We start from the raw sequence: 19,078 nt of genomic DNA on the forward strand, positions 1-19,078 counted from the left end.
ATGTATGCATTGTCACCCTTAGTGACAATGCATAGGGAAACTCTTGATTTCGGCTCATGATGAAAGAAACTGTCAGTGGTGCTAGATTCTTTTGCCTAACAATAGAGCAGAATCAGAGGAAGTTACTGCTTTAATAAGAAGAAAAGACATTTTCACTTGGCTCATTCTGCCTACAGATTATATAGGAGTGAGGTCCTGAGGAATCTCTTGTGTTGTTGGATATGAAAAATGTCAAGGAGTCTACCTTGTGTTGCTTTTGTTCCCTATTAGATGAAGAGTCACTGGATTGAACTGATGACAGGTTCAGTACTCGCAAAGCAAGATAACTTTCTGACATATCTAGGTTTTTTGATCTATCCCCTCCTTAGCAATTGGGTTAAATACACCTAACAATCCAAATTTGCTCACATTCTACAAAGAAATACATAATATTACTTGCAAGGAGAAAACTAAAAGGACAGAGGTCTTTGAAGTGATTCAGATAAGAATCATGTCATTCATCAAATTTAGTGTTTAGCTAAAACATAGTATCAGAAGAAACAGATGTGAAAGTATCCTGAAAATATTGCTTCCTCTGCATATACTGCTAGTGATTATGATAAAAAGAGGAGGTTGGGATTACTGAGTTAATAATAGGTTCCAAAAATCCTTGACATATGCCTCTGAAACCTAAAGGCAAAGATGTTCTTCTGTCCTGCAGTTTCTAATCCTGGCTGTTGTACCTTTTGGGAGCTTTTCAAGGTATGGATCTGTTTTAACATTAAACAGATCAGAAGCTTAAAAGAAAAGTCTAGACTATAACCGTGGTGTACGACAACAAAATTTAAAGAGCTCAACCAGGCATGATGGCACAGAGTCACTGCTAGCAAATGTGTGCAGTTCATCACAGTATGCCCTCAAAAATACCTGTTTTTTAGTCAGCCTTTTTTTTAGCTATCCCAGATTGTATTTCCATCAGATGGCCTAGGAAAAAAATCATATGGGGTTGCCATTTTAGTCAGTCTGTATCTATAAAAACAATGAGTCATGAGGCTCTTTAAAGATTTATTTGGGCATAAGCTTTCATGGGTAAAAAACACTTCATCAGATGCACTATGCAAATTGAGTATCTTATTTCAATTGAATTTTGAAAAAGGCTATTTTGAAATTTGGAGCATCTACAGAGTGCCAAATTTTCTAAATAACATGCTATTTCAAGACATGCCTTAACCCTTGTGGAACGAAGGTTATCTGGATGCCAAAATAGTGAAAAAAATTTTGAAATAGCAGGCAGCTTGTTCCGGTATCCCGAAATAGCCATGCAGTGTAGATGAACCTTTAGTTTTGTGACTCCTCATTGTTTTTACTAAAAGATAATAACTTCTCCACATCAGATAAGTACAGTGGTATACAACTGTCCATCTTATCTTTTGACCTTATCATAGCTACTTTTATATAACCAATTATTGATTCTGGTGAGGATGAATTGAGATTGGTGGAACTATTTGTCTCTGGACAATCAGATACATGAGCAGACAGCTGCTTCACTAAAGTGGTTCAGGTTTTAATAGGTGATTACTATCTTAACGGTGAGAAATTGCTAAGGCGGTTGTCAAGTGGGAAGGATAAACTACTTATTTTTAGAAGGAATATTATTAAGTATCAATATCTGTATAAAACAGCTAAACTAAAACTCCAGATATAAACTCCAAAGACAATGTTACAAAATTCAAGGCAGCACCACTAAGCAAATACCAGCTGCACTCACAATTGAAAACAACAATTTTCACAATGTGTAATGTGTTTTCTAAAAGTGCATCACTTTGGATCAGTAACAAATCCCTTCAAGTAATGTATTAATTATTAATTTTTGAGTAACCCAAACAGCAGTTTCAGCTACAATCAAGACTCCAAACATTGCCACAGACTGTACATTCAACCATATAAATAACATCCTGCTGCAATATGGACAAAGTTAATTTTCTTTTGCCTTCTTTTATATGATTCAAAAGAGAGTACTAAGGAATCCACCTAGAACACTTGAGATATTTCTGAATATCCCAAGATGAAAAGAATAACTTTAAAGTAGAAGTAGCCCAGGTATGACAAACTCATTCTTTTTAGAGAAGGGCAATTTACAGTTTTGAATATGGTCTAGTGCCTTGGGCATTAGTTAAAAGTTCATACAGTCCTCAGTAACTAGCAAATCTTCCATTGATGTTAGTGGAAAATTTGCACAGGTCAAAGTAGAATATAACTTTGAATGAATAACTAAATGTTTTAGCTTTTTATCATCATATTTGGTCAATACATATTTGTTCACATTCATAATCACATAGAGGGCCAATATCACCCTTTTCCGGACCCCGCATTTCTGCCTTTTATTTCTCTTCCTTTCCCACTCTCCCTTTCTCTCTGTCCTCATTCTTTTTCCCTGGTGTTTCTCCTCATTCCTTCTCTTCACCTTCTTCTCTGCAAAATGTAATTATTATGTTTTCAATTTAACACTCCAGTGCAATTATTTAGGGATGGGAGAGTCCTGACCTCTAAGTCATTAGCTGGAGATTTAAAAAAACAGAGAGAAAACATAACAAATACAATATTGAAAGCTCTAAAAAGTTACTCCAATAGACTTTCCAAATATTAATAATTCACACCTGAAATGCACTTCAAGTCTGAAAAGTGACTGATTAAAAATCATACTAGAGGGAGGTCTCTCATAGCTAGCATCAGACCCTAACCCTGACTCAATTTTCTTACTCTTCCTTTAACAAATAATCATCATAGTAGATGTGCAGTGGAATTACACTTTTCTTGTGAGTCTGGTTGAAAATGTTATCTCAAAACCCTTATCTTCCAACCATCTTCTTCAAGCTCAATAATCCTGCCCACTCAAAGGTAAGGGCATTAAAGACTTGCCCTCTGGCTGGCCTGGAGAGCTTCTTTCCCCAGCGTATTCTGGATTCTCTGCAGGAGCCTTTTAGTTCCGTCTGGCTTTTTCTGATCCCCACAACTCTTGAATGGGAGCTAAGGAAAGTCTGTGCTCTTCTCTGAAGAGTCATGCTTTCAGCCTTTCTAGGCACTCTTGCTGCCTAGGTCCTGTGCATGGAATCTAAAAAGCATCTCCTTGCTGTATGAAATCGCTCCCTGAACTCTTCCCGCTGACTAAAACCAGGCTGCTCTATGTCCTAGAAGTCCAGCTTCTGCATAACAAGTCACTTATTATGTGACTCCTGGAGTTACTCTCTTAATTTGGAGATGGAAGCTCATCAGATTATCCTGGCCAAGACTCAAATGCCTTAAAAACTCAGCTCACACCATGACAGATAACTGCCTACATCAGATCTTCTCTTCTTTGTGTTTTCAGAAAAATGTATACTGATTTTACAAACAACATTTATTTATTGTGTGTTTGGCTCTTGTGAACTCATCAGATCCAATACAGATCTAAGAGATTGAGCTGGATTGGATCATCAACAATATTGTTTACAAAGTTCTACTCAGTTACAAATGTACAATTGGACAGCTATTACAGAAGGAATTATTGGAAGGCAGTCAAATTTTATGTGATTTGCAGTACAGAGCAGAAGACTGAAAATAATAGTGTTGCACAACAGTTATTGACAACAGAATTATGTCTTCAGTACTTTTATTATTCATGAAGCTAAACAACTAAGAAGGAACTTAGCATTACCATCAGATCCAGGTTGAGTTTGCAGTAACAGATTCAATCATTGTCTGCAATAATTTTACTTGGGTCTTCTCTACACAGAAAGGTTTTTTTTTTCAAACTGATAGGTTTATGCTGGTACAATTTCCCATATGACAAGGACAGCATGTGGAGAATCCCTGCTCTGACCTTCTCAGGGGGCTGTAGGGACATGACAGCCACCTTCAGGAGCACAACTAACCATAGGGATAATCACTCCAGACATGTCAGGTTAGGCATTTTATAATTGCTTTTTCAGTTTAATTTATGTTGTTTGAGAATGGTTTGAGCTAAAATTAAAAAAAAAAACCTTTTATCCTGAAATATAAATACCTACTCAGAGGTACAGGAAACCCTCTCCATTCACACTGAATGTGTTCCTGGCACCACTGAGAATGGCAAAATTCATGAATATTGCAGCCATTATTCCAAGCCCTTGCAGTGAACTCCCTGAAGCTCCCAAACTCACTGCAGCTGCTGGGAGCCATGGGGAACTCGCTGTATCTGCTGGTAGCTGCAGAGAATACATCACAACTGCCAGGAGTTGCAGGGAACTCACTGTGGTTCTGTACAGCTGCAGGGAACTCACAGCGGTTCTCAGGCAGATGTGAGGAACTCACCTTGGGGGCAGGAGCCTCCGTGGATTTTGTGAATTACAAAATTTGTATAATGATTTTAGCATACCTACATAACAAAGTTATACCAGTTAAGTCCTTGCAAAATAAGATCTTTTAACATATCAGCTACTGAGAGACTACAGAGAAATCTACCAATATCACTTTTCACAGTATGCTGAACTTTCAGGCAGAACTGTGATCCTGAAGCTAAATTTACTTTTTTTCCTTAAAAAAAAGTTTGTAGACCTTTTGGTGAGAGCAAAACCTTCCAAATGTGAACTGACCAAAGCAGTGTTGTCTGACCAGCAAAATATCTGTGCTGGAGCCAGAAGGTGTAATTTCCATCTTGACAAGAGAGAATCTGCACTGGCTCTGGCTGAGATAACATTCCAAAAATAGAAGTGTAGCTGCAGCAGCCAAGTGGGAGAATTGGCTAGCTGCCTGAATATGCATCTATTATCTTGACTGGCAGCTAAACCCTCCTGCTGCCTGTATCTCCACAGCTACACTGTATTTTTAGTGTGATAGCTTGATTCGGATAGCTTGGGTATATTTGCTCAAAGTGTGGCCATACCTTTTGAGCACCACATGGAAAAATAGCTGTATGAAAGGTGAACACCTTTATTTATCTCGGTAAAGTCTAGCTTTAAATGCAATGACGACAACTGAATTTTTTAGCATGAAATAAATTGCATTACTATCAAGTTAAATATTATATAGAGGCTACTGTATATGTACAGTATTATTTATTTTCTTATTTAACACAATGTAAACCCTAATTTTAAAAATATATATCAAGCTATGACAAAATCTCCAGCATTCCCTAGAGTGTCATGCCCCACAATAGAGATCAAAATTGCTGCAGCATAGATGAGCCTGGGATATAAGTCAATTCTATGTACAGTGTTTGGTCATGTTGGTTGCACTATAACATCTTCTTTCAGTAAAAAAAAAATACTTTATGAAAAGGGAACAAAGTCAGAGGAGACTAATATGTTCATGAAACAAGAAATGACATGGTTTGATACATGTTTTCAGTTTACCAATTTGTTCTGTTCTCTAAAGGTCTAGTGAGCTTACATGAATACTGAAGGACTGTGTCTCCTCCCTAAAAAGGGTGAGTTTAAAAAGGGCAAGTTTAAGCCTAATTTTCCAAACCAATATGTATCAAGCAGTGCAAGCCCACTTTAAATCAGGGCAGCATATCTATATTAGGGGTTAGCAGTAATGGGGAAGATTTTCAAAAAAGGCACATAATGTGGTTAGATAGTTGAAAACATCCATAAGTATAACTACATTGACCATTTCAATTTTCTCACTGGGTACTGGAAAGCAGTTTTAATAAAAGATGGAAGCTTTTCACATACATACTATGGGCACCTGAAAAAGGTCATATTTAACCAGATCATATGCTTACCTGACAAGCTCCCCAGTCGTGGTGCAGTCATATCACCACCGTCATAGATTTCAAGAGAATCCCAGTTATGTTCTGTGGCAAAATTTATTACCTGGATCTGTAAAACAATACCATTAAGTATGTATTTATTTTTCAAAGACATAATTATATTTCAATGAATATCCTAAAAACAAAACAAAAGAAAACATCAAAAACTAAACCAGATATAAGCAAAAGAAAATAAAAAAACACTGGGAAAAAGTGTAAAAAATATCACAATTGAAAGAAAGTAATCCTTATTCTCCACTGTCTTTCTTTTTGTATAGCCGTCCACACTTATGCAGAATGGGTACCAAAACCCATCCGATGGGAATAGAAACATTTTGCATACACATTGCGCAGATATAAATGAATACACAGAATATAAAAAAATGGAAAATCATGATCCAGTTATGGCCCCAGACTTGAAATCAGATCAATAGAATCTCTGCTTCTCTGCAGTGCCCAGTTGACATCAATGAAGCTCTAAAGGCTTGTCTGTACTACAGAGAAGATTGACACTGTTGTAGTCGATCTTCTGGGGTTTGAGTTAGCAGGTCTAGTGAAGACACGCTAATTCAAACTGAGAGGGTGCTCCCATTGGCATCAATAGCCCTACTCCTATGAGGAATAAGGGAAGTTGTCTGGAGAATGTACTCCTGTTGACCTCCCGCAGTATGGATGGCTCCAGAATGCAATTAAGATACTTCAACTCCCATTACATAATGAACGTAGTTGGAGTTGCATATCTTAAGTCAACTTTCTCCTTTAACATAGACCAGGCCTAAATGAGAGAGGATCTGATTGCAAGACTGGAACTTATCGCCTATCTTTGCTATTTTACTCAGTTTAAAAAGAAAGCTGCTAGTGGCTACTGAGTTTAAATCCATTTTTCTGCACAGTAGACTGTGAGAAAAAAAGATTAGAAACTATCCTCTGATTAAAACTAAGGGAAGAAACAAAAACAAAAAGCCCTGTTTACTCTTTTTGATTTGGCTGGGGGAAAAGAAAATGGGAGGATATTTAGAGTTCCATGTGTGGTAGAATACAGACTTGCCTGAATACCTGATCCCTCAGTCACTATGATTTTCCATACACAATTCAAGCTGTTACCATAGGGCTCTGGATATCCAGGTGACAAAATAGTGCCCCTTCGTTCAGTGAAATTCCCACTGCATGGTACTGAAAGACAATATTTTTCAAAATTATGTCAAAGCTAAAGACATTTCACTGGACAGAAATGTAACATTAATTGTACAAATTGATCTAATGATTATAACTCTCTTTTTTTAAACGGGTACATAGATATTAAGTTTTACTCTGCACTTTAGAATGCAGCTGTCAGTTAAATAAGATATAGTCAGGATATTTAAGACAAAAGTATTTCTAGTGTTTGCCTTACCTAGTAAATCACAATATAGTGTTTTAAATAACTTATTTATCAATAGTCTAGCTCTTCCTCAGATTTGAAGAAAAGACTACATAGAATGGCATGTCTATAAAACAAACTCTGCTTAGACCATTAAAGATCATTATAATTTAAATGTTTGGTGGTTTAATTCTCCACTCCATACAGGTACATAATTCCTGCTGATACTAATGAGATTTATGCATAAGTCCAATGAGAAGGATACCTATTAAAAGTATAAATAAATTCAAAGTATTAAACATTATTTCACCAGAGGCTCCTCTACAAAAGGAAGCAAATTAACTGCAACTAACAATGATGTTGTTATTCACTGTACAATAGAATGCTACACTTCAGAGTAAGTGAATGCACTGTAAATTGACAAACTTCAGCAAAAGGGTACCACAAAAACTGTATAATAAACTGTTGTTATAGCGATTTTCAGAAAATGAAGTTGTATCCCATACTTCCAACTTTAGAGGTAGCTACATAGAAAATAAATATTCAGGAAAACACACATCATGCTTGTTAATCTAATAGGTTATTATATGAAACACTATAACTGTTTATTAACCAGTTCGTACCCAATTAATTTTGATATGACAAATTGTCCTTTTACATTGACTATGGCCAGTATTAATCAAAGGAGAGTGAATATGTTTGTTAATCATTATATTCTGAAACAGTTTTGAATTCTGATTTGGAGACTTGTATCCTTCATATTACACAAGTGTAATTACTTACCTATACAGCTTGGTACAGTATCATTCCACTGAGCTAAAGCATTAGGCACAGACTGACATCGAATAGCTTTTGAGCCTTGCAGCAGATAACCAGGGCTACATTCAAATCGAACAACTGAGCCTGCTGAAAATTCAGACCCAATTCTCCTGCCATATCTCGGTTCTGGAACAGAGCTGCATTGTGTATCACTGGTACGTGGAACAGCTGCATGAACAGAAAAATGTTACCCAAAATGCCAGTCGCCATCTGAGAAATGCATAGATTACCAAAACAAAACAAAAATATACTGTCATTTATGACATGGGATTTAATTTGCCATAATACTTGTTTCACTCATGGTACCATAAAGCCCTTTAAGAGTAAGGAGTTGGTTATTACAGTGACTATATGGACAAACACAGCAGTAATTATATATTATATATTAACAGCTATAGATAGTAGATTCCTCCACCCACTGCCTTGTATTGCTTGGATACTGGAACTCAACTCCTCTACTTCATTTAAAAAAATATGGCTGAGATATATTATTTTTGACAATTGTGCTCAACAAATCATACCACCAATTTATAATGTAAGCACATTTTTAAGTACAAAAATATTAGGTATAGCAGCAAGTGTTATAAACGTTCATATCTACAAAAATGTTAATTTTTGCTTGCTATTTCACCATCTTTACTATATAAAGAACTGTTTATAATTGCTACTTATTTGGGAGTTTAGTGTTGTGTTGCTTAGCAGGGAAACAACCTAGTCTCACAAGGGCAGTACTTGGGAGTCCATTCTCCTTAGCATACTATTTTCATTTTATTTTTATAGAAATAATCTTCCAATTAATAAGTAATTGTATGCAATAGAAGTTGCTATTTCACAAATAAGATGATATACAAAAATATAAAGAAGGGGAAAAAAGTGGTCAAAGCTTTTGTTATAGTAAAACAAATTATCCTTTCTGCTGTTGAACATGAGTTAGACCTCTATATGGCAGTCACATTCATGATTTTTGTTTCAGCATTGCTGTTTCTTCAGCAGATCTGCCTGAATTATCAGTCCCAAAAGCAAAACAATGGATGTAGTTATGATTTAGATAACACTTAATCCTTCTATTAGTGTGGGGGACTAGATGATTTCTTGAGGTCCCTTTCAATCCTAAAATTTTGTGACTTTACATATCAGATTAGGTCTCATGAAATAACAGACTGAGGACTCCTGGGTCAATTTTCATTGGAACCTCATCACAAGATGGCAAAAAAATAATTTTAAAACAACAAAAGTAATTAAGGTTGAAGGGTAGATTTTTATTTTAGCAGCATTCTGAGTAAGGTATGTTAGTTGTGCCACAGCAGTAACCTTCCCAGGAGGTGTCATGACGTAGAGACATCTACACTAGCTACAATTACTTCCCATTTTCTCCTAATTCCAATTTCCAGTTTATGAATTTACTTCTGGCCCAAAGAACTGGCAAATCACTCTGCCCCTCTTTGTCACCCATCTCCTACATCAAGTCTCATCTACCATGGCCACTGAACAGAAGGATGTACAAAATCAAGAACTCATTCGTACAAACCTGGTTCTGAGGTCCAGGTACCTTTGAAAGAAAAGGGAGAGTCTTACCTCCTCTTATTTCCTTACGCAGACTCTGAATGAGAATCTAGCCATCAATTATTAACTTTAAAAGGCTAAACTTTAAAAGAAATAATCATGTTAAGGTATAGAAATGCAGAGTCAGAGTATCCAAATAGCCTTCACTCTGCTTTTAGAATAATAGGATGTAATAATCATATGATTATGGTTTCTAGTATTTTTGGTTCCTAATTAAACTGAAATTTTGACAAATTATTTGATTATTTTCTTTCCCTCCACTTTAAGTTGTCACTAAAGGAAACCTTACCATGGAGAATAAAAGGAAAAAATGAACATTAATCCTAACAAAAATATTTGAAGCAGCCATTGCATAAGATTTCAGTGAGTTTTACCTCCATGGGAAGTTGATGGAGTCAACATTATTTCATTATTGAGATCAATAAGAACAACAACCAAGGAACTTTTTAAATTATAATTTAAACCCTTTAATTAATTAAAGTATGTATTTGGAGAAAGTGGAGGAGCAAGCACAACATACTAAAATCCTGCATGATGTTTTGGTCATCTTTCTGTTTATCAGAGGAAGAATGATCTATACTGTCATAGATTGAGACACATATAATGTTTGCTGCTAAAATCTCTAACTCGATGTCAAAGCAAGGAATCAATCACAGGATACTGACAAAAATCAGACTGCACCATTTCTAATCCTTTTTATATGTGATTGCCCCCAGCTGTTGATTCCAGCTGGATTAACCCTAATATTCTAGGAGGCTAACACTAGGATTTGAATAGATTAAGTACTCATTCAGGCCAATACGATAATCATTCTGTGAAATATAGGGAAATGTGGCTATCAGAAAAAAAAGGAAATGAAAAAGAAATAGATGAGATGTATTAAAAATAAGTTCTTAAGAAAATGGAACTGAAAAAACCATTAAAACTAAATCCTCAAATCTCATTTTTTGCTGATTGTTTAGATCAAAATGTGAAATATTGTAAACTATAACCTTCTTTTCCTCCAGCTCTCCTTCTAACTCTTGCCTATAACGTTGGCAAGCTACACATCTCATATTGTGTTACAGAGAAATACTATTTTCTATAGTAATTATTCTCCATCTTTTAGTAAATGTTTCACACCGCTGTGAGACAAAATTGAAATCAGACCAGTGGAAAAGTGAACAGGAAATAAGGTCATCTTGGAATAGAGAGTGATAAATAAAATGAGTGACTTTCCAGGACAGATTATTGTGTTCATTCAGAGTGTGGACAATATTCTCCAAAGTATTTACAATGTCTGCAAGCAGGCAATGCTGGAAATGTGTTCATGTACTTCAAATGGGGGGGGGGGGGGAGAATCCAAAATTGAGGTAACATTTATTAAATGTAATTAAATACCTCAAACATGTGGAACTAGCACAATTTATACTAATTCTTGAAATCCTAATGTATCCATTTTTCAAAATGTATACAAAAATAGTTAAAGGATTTTCCTGAGGTAACTAAGGGTATGTCTACACTAAAAAGTTAGTTCGAACTAACGGACGTTAGTTCGAACTAACTTTCATAGGCGCTACACTAGCGCTCCGTTAGTTCAAATTTAATTCGAACTAACGGAGCGCTTAGTTCGAACTAGGTAATCCTCATTCCACGAGGATTAAGCCTAGTTTGAACTAGCTAGTTCGAATTAAGGGGTGTGTAGCCCCTTAATTCGAACTAGTGGGAGGCTAGCCCTCCCCAGCTTTCCCTGGTGGCCACTCTGGCCAACACCTGGGAAACTCGTCTGCTCCCCTCCCGGCCCCGGAGCCCTTAAAGGGGCACGGGCTGTCTACGGTGCCCGTGCCAGGTGCAAGCCTACCAGCACCCAGCCAGCAGACCCTGCAGCTGGCACGGATCGAGCCACCCACCCGATGCCCTCCAGCCCTCCTCCTCTTCCCGGGACCAGGCTGGCGGCTCCTGGGAGCTTGCCCCGGACCACAAGAGGTGGGCACCTGCCTGGGCTAATGCGGACATCATGGACCTCGTCCACGATCTCCGCACTAGGCACAGGAAAGTGGCCGGCTTGGGCAGGATAGCTGCCAGCCTGGCCACCCAGGAGCAGGTGTGCAAGAGAATCAAGATGGTCCACTGAGACCCCTGACCCTGAGCCCTGAGCTTACAATGGCCGTCCTGGATCAGACCAAAGGTCCATCTAGCCCAGTAGCCTGTCTTCTGACAGTGGCCAACACTAGGGACCCTGGAGGGGATGGACCGAAGACAGTGACCAAGCCATTTGTCTCATGCCATCCCTCTCCAGCCTTCCACAGACCTTGGGCAGGGACACCACTCCTACCCCCTGGCTAATACCACTCCATGGACCCAACCTCCATGACTTGATCTCACTTCACTTCCCTTTAAACTCTGTTCTAGTTCTAGCCTTCACAGCCTCCTGCAGCAAGGAGTTCCACAGGTTGACTCTTTGCTTTGTGAAGAACAACTTTCTGTTACTAGTTTGAAGCCTGCTACCCATTCCTTTCATTTGGTGTCCTCTAGTCCTTCTTTATGGGAACTAATGAAGAACTTTTCTGTATGCCCCGTCTCCACCCAACTCCTGCTTTTAGAGACCTCTATCCTGTCCCCCCTCCGTCTCCTCTTTTCTAAGCTGAGAAGTCCCAGTCTCTTTAGCCTCTCTTCATATGGGACCTGTTCCCAACCCCTGATCATTTTAGTTGCCCTCCCCTCTCCCAGCCTCTCTCTTCCCCTCTCCCACCTCCTTTTCCCAGTCTCCCCCAGTTTTGTTCATTCAAGACAGATTCCATTTTGGAAGACACATTTTCTTTATTTTGTACATCAAGAAGAGGGGCTAGGGAAGGGTAAGTGGAAGGAGGTGAGGGAGTAATGGGGCACGAGCCGTCAATGGGGAGGACTGGGCTGGCTCTGCGGGCTTCTGGGGGTGGAAGCTCTCCTGCAGCCCCCCAATTGCCCCGTCTCCCCAGATGGCAGCCTGCGGCAAGTGCAGCCGGGCTGATGGATGAGTGTTGTGATGTGCCCAGTGTGGGTAGTCTGGGCAATCCAAGCCAGGACTGCTTTGCATGCGGGGCACCCCTGAGAACTGTCTGTCCGGGGTGGGGGTCGGGACCCTTTAAGCACAGCCCTCGGCTAGCCTGAGACAGCATCTCCACGCTCTAAGTCCTCCTCTGATGCCCTGCCGGCACTGCTTCCGGCCATCCTTAACCCCGCTTCAGGGTCCATTTAATGTGGACACGCTAGTTCGAATTAGCAAAACGCTAATTCGAACTAGTTTTTAGTTCTAGATGCGTTAGTTCGAATTAGCTTAGTTCGAATTGACTAATTCGAACTAAGTTAGTTCAAATTAGCGCTGTAGTGTAGACATACCCTGAAAGATTAAAAGTGACAGCATCCAATTTGTGGTTTATTATGCTTATCATTTACACATGAAGATGATTGTACCACCAAACACTCAACAGAGAGAAGAGAGACAGGAAGAAATAAAGAACCACTTGCACTTGTTAAAAAAAATCACAGCTGCCAAGTACAGTTTTTCAAAAACAAATTTATTTAACAATGAAATGTACAGAGGTGCCACCTATGGCCAGATTCTCAGTGGATATAAATTGGTGAAGTCAATTGGTGAGTTTAATTTAGTTTAAATAATCTGAGAATCTGTCCTAAAATATCCAGGAACAATCTGTTCAACACTGTTTATTTAAATTGTTCCTGCTAAAAGACTGCTATACATATCTTGCAATCCATAAACATTTCAAACCAGTCATGTAGATGAAATTGGCACCAATGAGTCTACCAACATTTTATCAAGGGCATGAATTAAAAACCAACATATTTACCTTGATAGACAAAATGGAAACCCCTGGCAGATGCCCCACTCTTTGCACTGAACCGCATAAGTATCTGATTGGATGAAGCCAAAGGCAATGTCTCGCCTGCAAATGAAGAAAGGGAAGAAAAGGAAGAGAGAGAGAAAGAGAGAGAGAGAATGGAAAATCTGAAGTAAATACTCAAAATATGAGTTTTTAATAAAATATCCTTTTAAAAACTGATAGACAATAGCACAATTTTTATTAAAAAATCCTTAATCTCTAAAATCAATTTATTGTAAAATAATGTTAGTGCATCAGTTGACATGTTCTTTATATCCTCACTTCTGGGCAAGCTTTGCAAATCTGAAAGCCTAACTTAAGAAGTCATGAAGTAATTCAAAATATTCTTTCTGATATGCTCATATTCACTAAATGCATATCAAGATCCAGATTTCCAACTTTTTAATTTATACCAGTAATATTTAGCCATGATAAAATACTAGTAATTAATATTTGTGTATTTGATTTTGTATTTTTGCACTTTTGACATGTGCTTTACCATGCTTGATTACAATTAAAGTGTGCTTACTGCTTAGCAGCATAACACCAGAAAAACTACTGAAATGAAAGGAGATATGCTGATTTATTCTGGTTTTCATGAACTGGCTCAATACATATGATGCTTCTCTCACATCAGTTACACACTGTTAAAACTCTAATGACTTCAGTAGAAATCCTCCTAATAGACACCAATGCAAATGGGATAGGAACTTGGCATATTAAACCTGTTCTGAAGATATTGTGAAACAATAAGGAAAAACTTCAAGCTTGTTGCCTTTCAAATATTTTTAAAAGGCTTGTGAGGGAGTACAGATGTTGGTCTTCATTTTGTTTAAATATGTATGACACAGCAAAAATGGATGTTTAGACAAGTATGTAAGTACATAAGAATGGCCATACTGGGCCAGACCAAAGGTCCATCTAGCCCAATATCCTGTCTTCCAACAGTGGCCAATGCCAGATGTCCCAAAGGGAGTGAACAGAACAGATAATCATCAAGTGATCCCTCTCCTGTCATCCATTTCCAGCCTCTAACAAACAGAGTCTAAGGACACCATTCCTGCTCATGGCTTCCTACTAATAACCATTGTAGGAATAGTTAACCTCCATGAATTTATCTAGTTCTTTTTTGAACCCTGTTAAAGTCCTGGTATTCACAACAATAAAGATAATATTCTTTATCCCGACAATTAAAAACCAAACAATATTTTGTTGTTACCCAATTGCAAACAATATTAAAATGAATTCTGGAGCTTCCCCCTTGAAACCTAAATGGAATGGATTTACCAAAGGGAAAAGATAGCTTAGATTAATTTTTTCAAAAAATAAATTATTAATTTTATTTAAGTTGTAAAACAGATACACAATATCACGTTAATAAAATATTTTTAAAATAATAAACAATAACAAGTGAAATAAACCTCATATTCATATTTTTAAAATTCAGTGTATCTTGCCTGCCTCTGTGAGGCCAAATGTTCAGTATTAGATATATGAAATCACAAACATATATTTATGCATTTTTCATTTTAGATGTACAAATATATAACACAACATGCTACTCAGGGACAAAATTTTGATCCCACTGAAGTTAACAGGAGATTTACCATGGACATCAATAGTGCCAGGATTTCACTCGAGATACCTTTCTGCATATTTTTCCAGCTATTAACTGGACAGATAAATGCAAAAATAATTGATTTAGTACACATATATGTTTTTTGTGTACATAAATTAGACACTCAAAATGTATTTGTGCAATGCAAAGATTCTTGGCTTAAGGCCAAAAGGAACAATTAGACAGATAGATAATTTAGTTTGATTTCCTCAGAACACACACTGCAGAATTTCTTCCAGACACACCTGCCTTTTGCTCAATAGCCTGTGTATGCCTAAAGCATATCTTTCAAAAAGACATCATGTCCTGATATGAAAACATCAAGAGAGGAAGAATCTATCAGTTGCCTTGACAGTTTGTTCCAAAATCTAATTTTTTTCACAGTTACTTAACTTTTAAAAGTAGACCTACAATGTGCAGAACTCTATGCTTTGTATATTAAATAACATAAATAATTTATACTTATTTTTGCTTTCTCTTTACCTGAGTGAGATCCAGAAAGTGAACTGAGAAGTCTAGCCTGAGGGTGTTCACCATCAAATAATTCTGCCACATCATTCAGAGCAGTCTGGAAATAGGCAAATTGCCCAAACACAACTGAAAAACAATAAGAAAAACAAAACAAATCATGCAGGATATATTTGCTTATACTTGTTATTAAATGATTCCTCACTCATAAGTGTTGGAACTACAGGTGTAGGAGGAAGGAGACTGCTGAAACACTCTCTGGTTTCAAGAGATTTCTGTTCAATACAGTTTATAGTCTGGTTCAATGAATCTCAGCACCACTACTATAAAAATTGTTCCAGCACACTGTCTTCAGCAGGTTCTTGTAGAACTAAATGCAGGGAGTGCGTCTCAATCTAAGTTCTGTTCCAATAAAAGAGATCAACAAATGCTCATCTCATAGTCATTGGCTACTTACAGTTATTTTTTGTGCAATTTGGTGATTAACACCCTAATTTGGTTTTCAATATTTTTGTATTTTTATTAACAAATTAAATTGCTTTTTCTGCAAAAGTTTCAGAGGGGTAGCCATTTTAGTCTGTAATAGAAAAATCTTTAAAACAATGAATAGTCCTGCAGCCCCTTACAGAGTAACTAAAAATGTAGATGGTGTCATGAGCTCTCACAGGCACAACCCACTTCTTCAGATGAATGGAGTTTAAGGAGTCCAGGTACCAAATAAATTAGGAGAGAAAGAGAGTGAAGATGGGTAGGAAAAGGAAAGAAGAAAAAACTGGGAAAAGAATAATCAATTAGAGTGTCCATGCTAAATGAAGCCGATAGAGTGGGTTCTAAGTACATTTAAGTACGTGGGCTGCGTCTAGACTGGCAAGATTTTCCGGAAAAGCGACTGCTTTTGTGCAAAAAATTGCCAGTTGTCTACACTGGCCACTTGATTTTGCGCAAAAGCACTGACGTTCTACAGTCTGAAATCAGTGCTTCTTGAGCAAATGTGTTGATGTTCCCGTTCGGGCAAAAGCCCTTTTCCAGAAATGGTTTTGCGCAAGAGGGCCAGTGTAGACAGCTAAAAACTGTTTTGCGCAAAAAAGCCCCAATGGCAAAAATGGCGAGCGGGGCTTTCTTGCGCAACATCACGTCTAGATTGGTGGAAAATCCGTGCCAATCTAGATGCTCTTTTTGCAAATGCTTTTAACGGGAAAACTTTTCAGTTTAAAGCATTTGCGGAAAATCATGCCAGTATAGACGTAGTCCTGGTGTTTAGCTTTTTATGTCATTAGGATGTGGAATGTAGTGGGAAATCCAGGTAAGGTCTTTGTAGACTATCATACTAAGAAGAAAGTCATTGGCTACGTCTAGACTGGCATGATTTTCCGCAAAAGCTTTTAACAGAAAAATTTTTCCGTTAAAAGCATTTGCGGAAAAGAGCATCTTGACTGGTACAGATGCTTTTCTGCAAAAGCACTTTTTGCGGAAAAGCGTCCATGCCAATCTAGACGTGGTTTTGCGCAAGAAAGCCTGATCGCCATTTTTGCCATCGGGGCTTTTTTGCTCAAAACAGTTTTTAGCTGTTTACACTGGCCCTCTTGCGAAAAACCATTTCCAGAAAAGGGCTTTTGCTCGAACGGGAACGTCAAAGCATTTGCTCAAGAAACACTGATTTCAGACAGTAGTACGTCATTGCTTTTGCACAAAATCAAGCAGCCAGTGTAGACTGCACTTGACATTTTCCCATATAATTTGGTTTATTTTGGGGGGTATAGAATGTGGTGCAAAGTTGAAAACATATTTGCCAAAAAATCCTTGGCAGAAGAAACTGATCATTCATCATTTCTGCTCAGAGTTTGCAGTTTCTTATTCTCTCTTACAATAGACAACTTAGCAAAGGAACTGAAAGATATGAAAATCCCACAGAAATATTTTAGAGAATGATGTCATTAACATAAATGACCTTTTAATGCAATGGACAACAGATTACAAGGTTAAAATTAAAGGGTTCGGTGCATAAAATTAAGAAAAAAAAGAAGGCTTACGGCCATTTTCTGCTCTCAGTTACACAAATGAAAATTCAAATAATTTCAGTGACTTAAGTGGAGTAACTATGGGTTTATGCTGCTACAGTATGTGGACTATGTTTAGCGATAAATCTTCAAAGAACAAGAAAGAATTATAATCTAAGAAGAGAATACTAGTTTCCTGTGTGTTGATAAAGAAAATCTATTTCTTCTGGCAACCATGAGAGAATGGAGAATAATTCAAAATGTAAGAATTTTCAGGCAAAAGGTATATTAGAGAGAGAGAAAGAGAGAGAAAAAAGAGAGCGAGAGCAAGTAAGAGCATCAAATGTGCCGGTAAACTCCAAAAAATATTGTAAATTTTATTAGAAACAATTTTGGACAGATTGATAGAAGAGGTTTTGCACCTACCCAGGCCTAATTCAGTGTACTTTAATGAGTTTTTAAAGAATGGGAAGAGAATTCAAACTACAATATGAAAAGTTCTAAAATATGAAAATTATCATTATCCATTTGCAACTACTGGTTGCTACTTAAAATGAAGAAAATAAAGGGGCTTTATCATAATGGAGAATTATATTCTCCCTTGGCATACTCCACTGCACACACAAAGCAATGCATCTAATCTAATCTAATCTAATCTAATCTAATCTAATCTAATCTAATCTAATCCATTTGTAATTCTAATAAATACAATAATGTAAGACTGAGGGTATGTCTACACCAGAGGGCCCTGACCTGGGCACACCGGAGGGGCCACTGCCAGCTGTTCCAGCAGGGTCATCCAGGGAGACCGTACCGGGTAAGTAGTTTGAATTAAGTAGTTCGGGAGGGGAGGTGGGAGGGAGACCAGAGACCGTGCGCATGGGCCATGCCTTCCACGGATCACGCAGACACCTGTGCACGTGCGAACATGTGCCATGCCACCCTTGGGCAGGTGGCTCCAGCTGCGTGACACCCAGGGGCCATTGCCCAATAGGCACATGCTTGTGCAAAGAGATGTGATATGCTCCCAACCCCAGGGCAGGACCCAGCAGGATGCTTTCCCTTCACATGTCCCCTCTACACGGAGGCAGGGGACATCTCCCACTCCCCCCCACTGCCCCGGCCACACTATACATGGCACAGGAACATGGGTGCGGTCTTGGGGCAGCTCCCAGTCCCGGGGAGAGCCAGACATCCTGACCATGGCCTCTGTACAAGCACAGCGGCTGTGACGGTGCAGGACATGGTCACCCACACGTTGCGGAGTGGGGGAGGGGGCTGAGCATCATCCTCTGCGTCCCCAGGGAGAACTGACCACTTCTCTTCTTTCTCTACAGCTGCACCAGCTGCTCGTGCAGGGCGCATTACCCCACCCGGGACATGCTCCCGCACCCACGGCCGCAGGAGTACCGGGACCAGCACCTGGGGGCCCTGCAAGCCATGCACCGCACACTACAGGCCTGGATGCGGGAAGACCTGCAGGTCCGCCACGAGCTGCTGGTTGAGCTCCAAGGGCTGAGCACCAACCAGAGCATGGTGCCCCGTGCTGGTCCTGTGCCTGCTGCCCCCCCAACTGCTGTCCCTCCTCCCACTCCTGCCCCCCTCCCACCTCTTCCTCCTCAACCCCCACAACCTCTTCCTCAA

General features: G+C 38.6%; 1 protein-coding gene across 2 annotated transcripts in view; it reads right to left on the reverse strand.

The window, feature by feature from the left end:
- The window catches only part of CSMD1 (CUB and Sushi multiple domains 1), a 1,865,804-nt gene that overhangs the window by 267,532 nt on the left and 1,579,194 nt on the right, over nt 1-19,078 (reverse strand). For both annotated transcript variants that reach the window (XM_075923597.1, XM_006137767.4), the window contains exons 32-36: nt 15,453-15,566; nt 13,319-13,414; nt 7,893-8,096; nt 6,798-6,922; nt 5,723-5,819 (exon numbers count right to left, since the gene is read on the reverse strand). In XM_075923597.1, coding sequence (XP_075779712.1) covers nt 5,723-5,819; nt 6,798-6,922; nt 7,893-8,096; nt 13,319-13,414; nt 15,453-15,566 — 636 coding nt within the window. The remainder of the gene's footprint in view (nt 1-5,722; nt 5,820-6,797; nt 6,923-7,892; nt 8,097-13,318; nt 13,415-15,452; nt 15,567-19,078) is intronic.

Source organism: Pelodiscus sinensis, chromosome 3 (assembly GCF_049634645.1).
Source record: "Pelodiscus sinensis isolate JC-2024 chromosome 3, ASM4963464v1, whole genome shotgun sequence".
In the NCBI taxonomy this organism is placed as follows: domain Eukaryota; kingdom Metazoa; phylum Chordata; order Testudines; family Trionychidae; genus Pelodiscus; species Pelodiscus sinensis.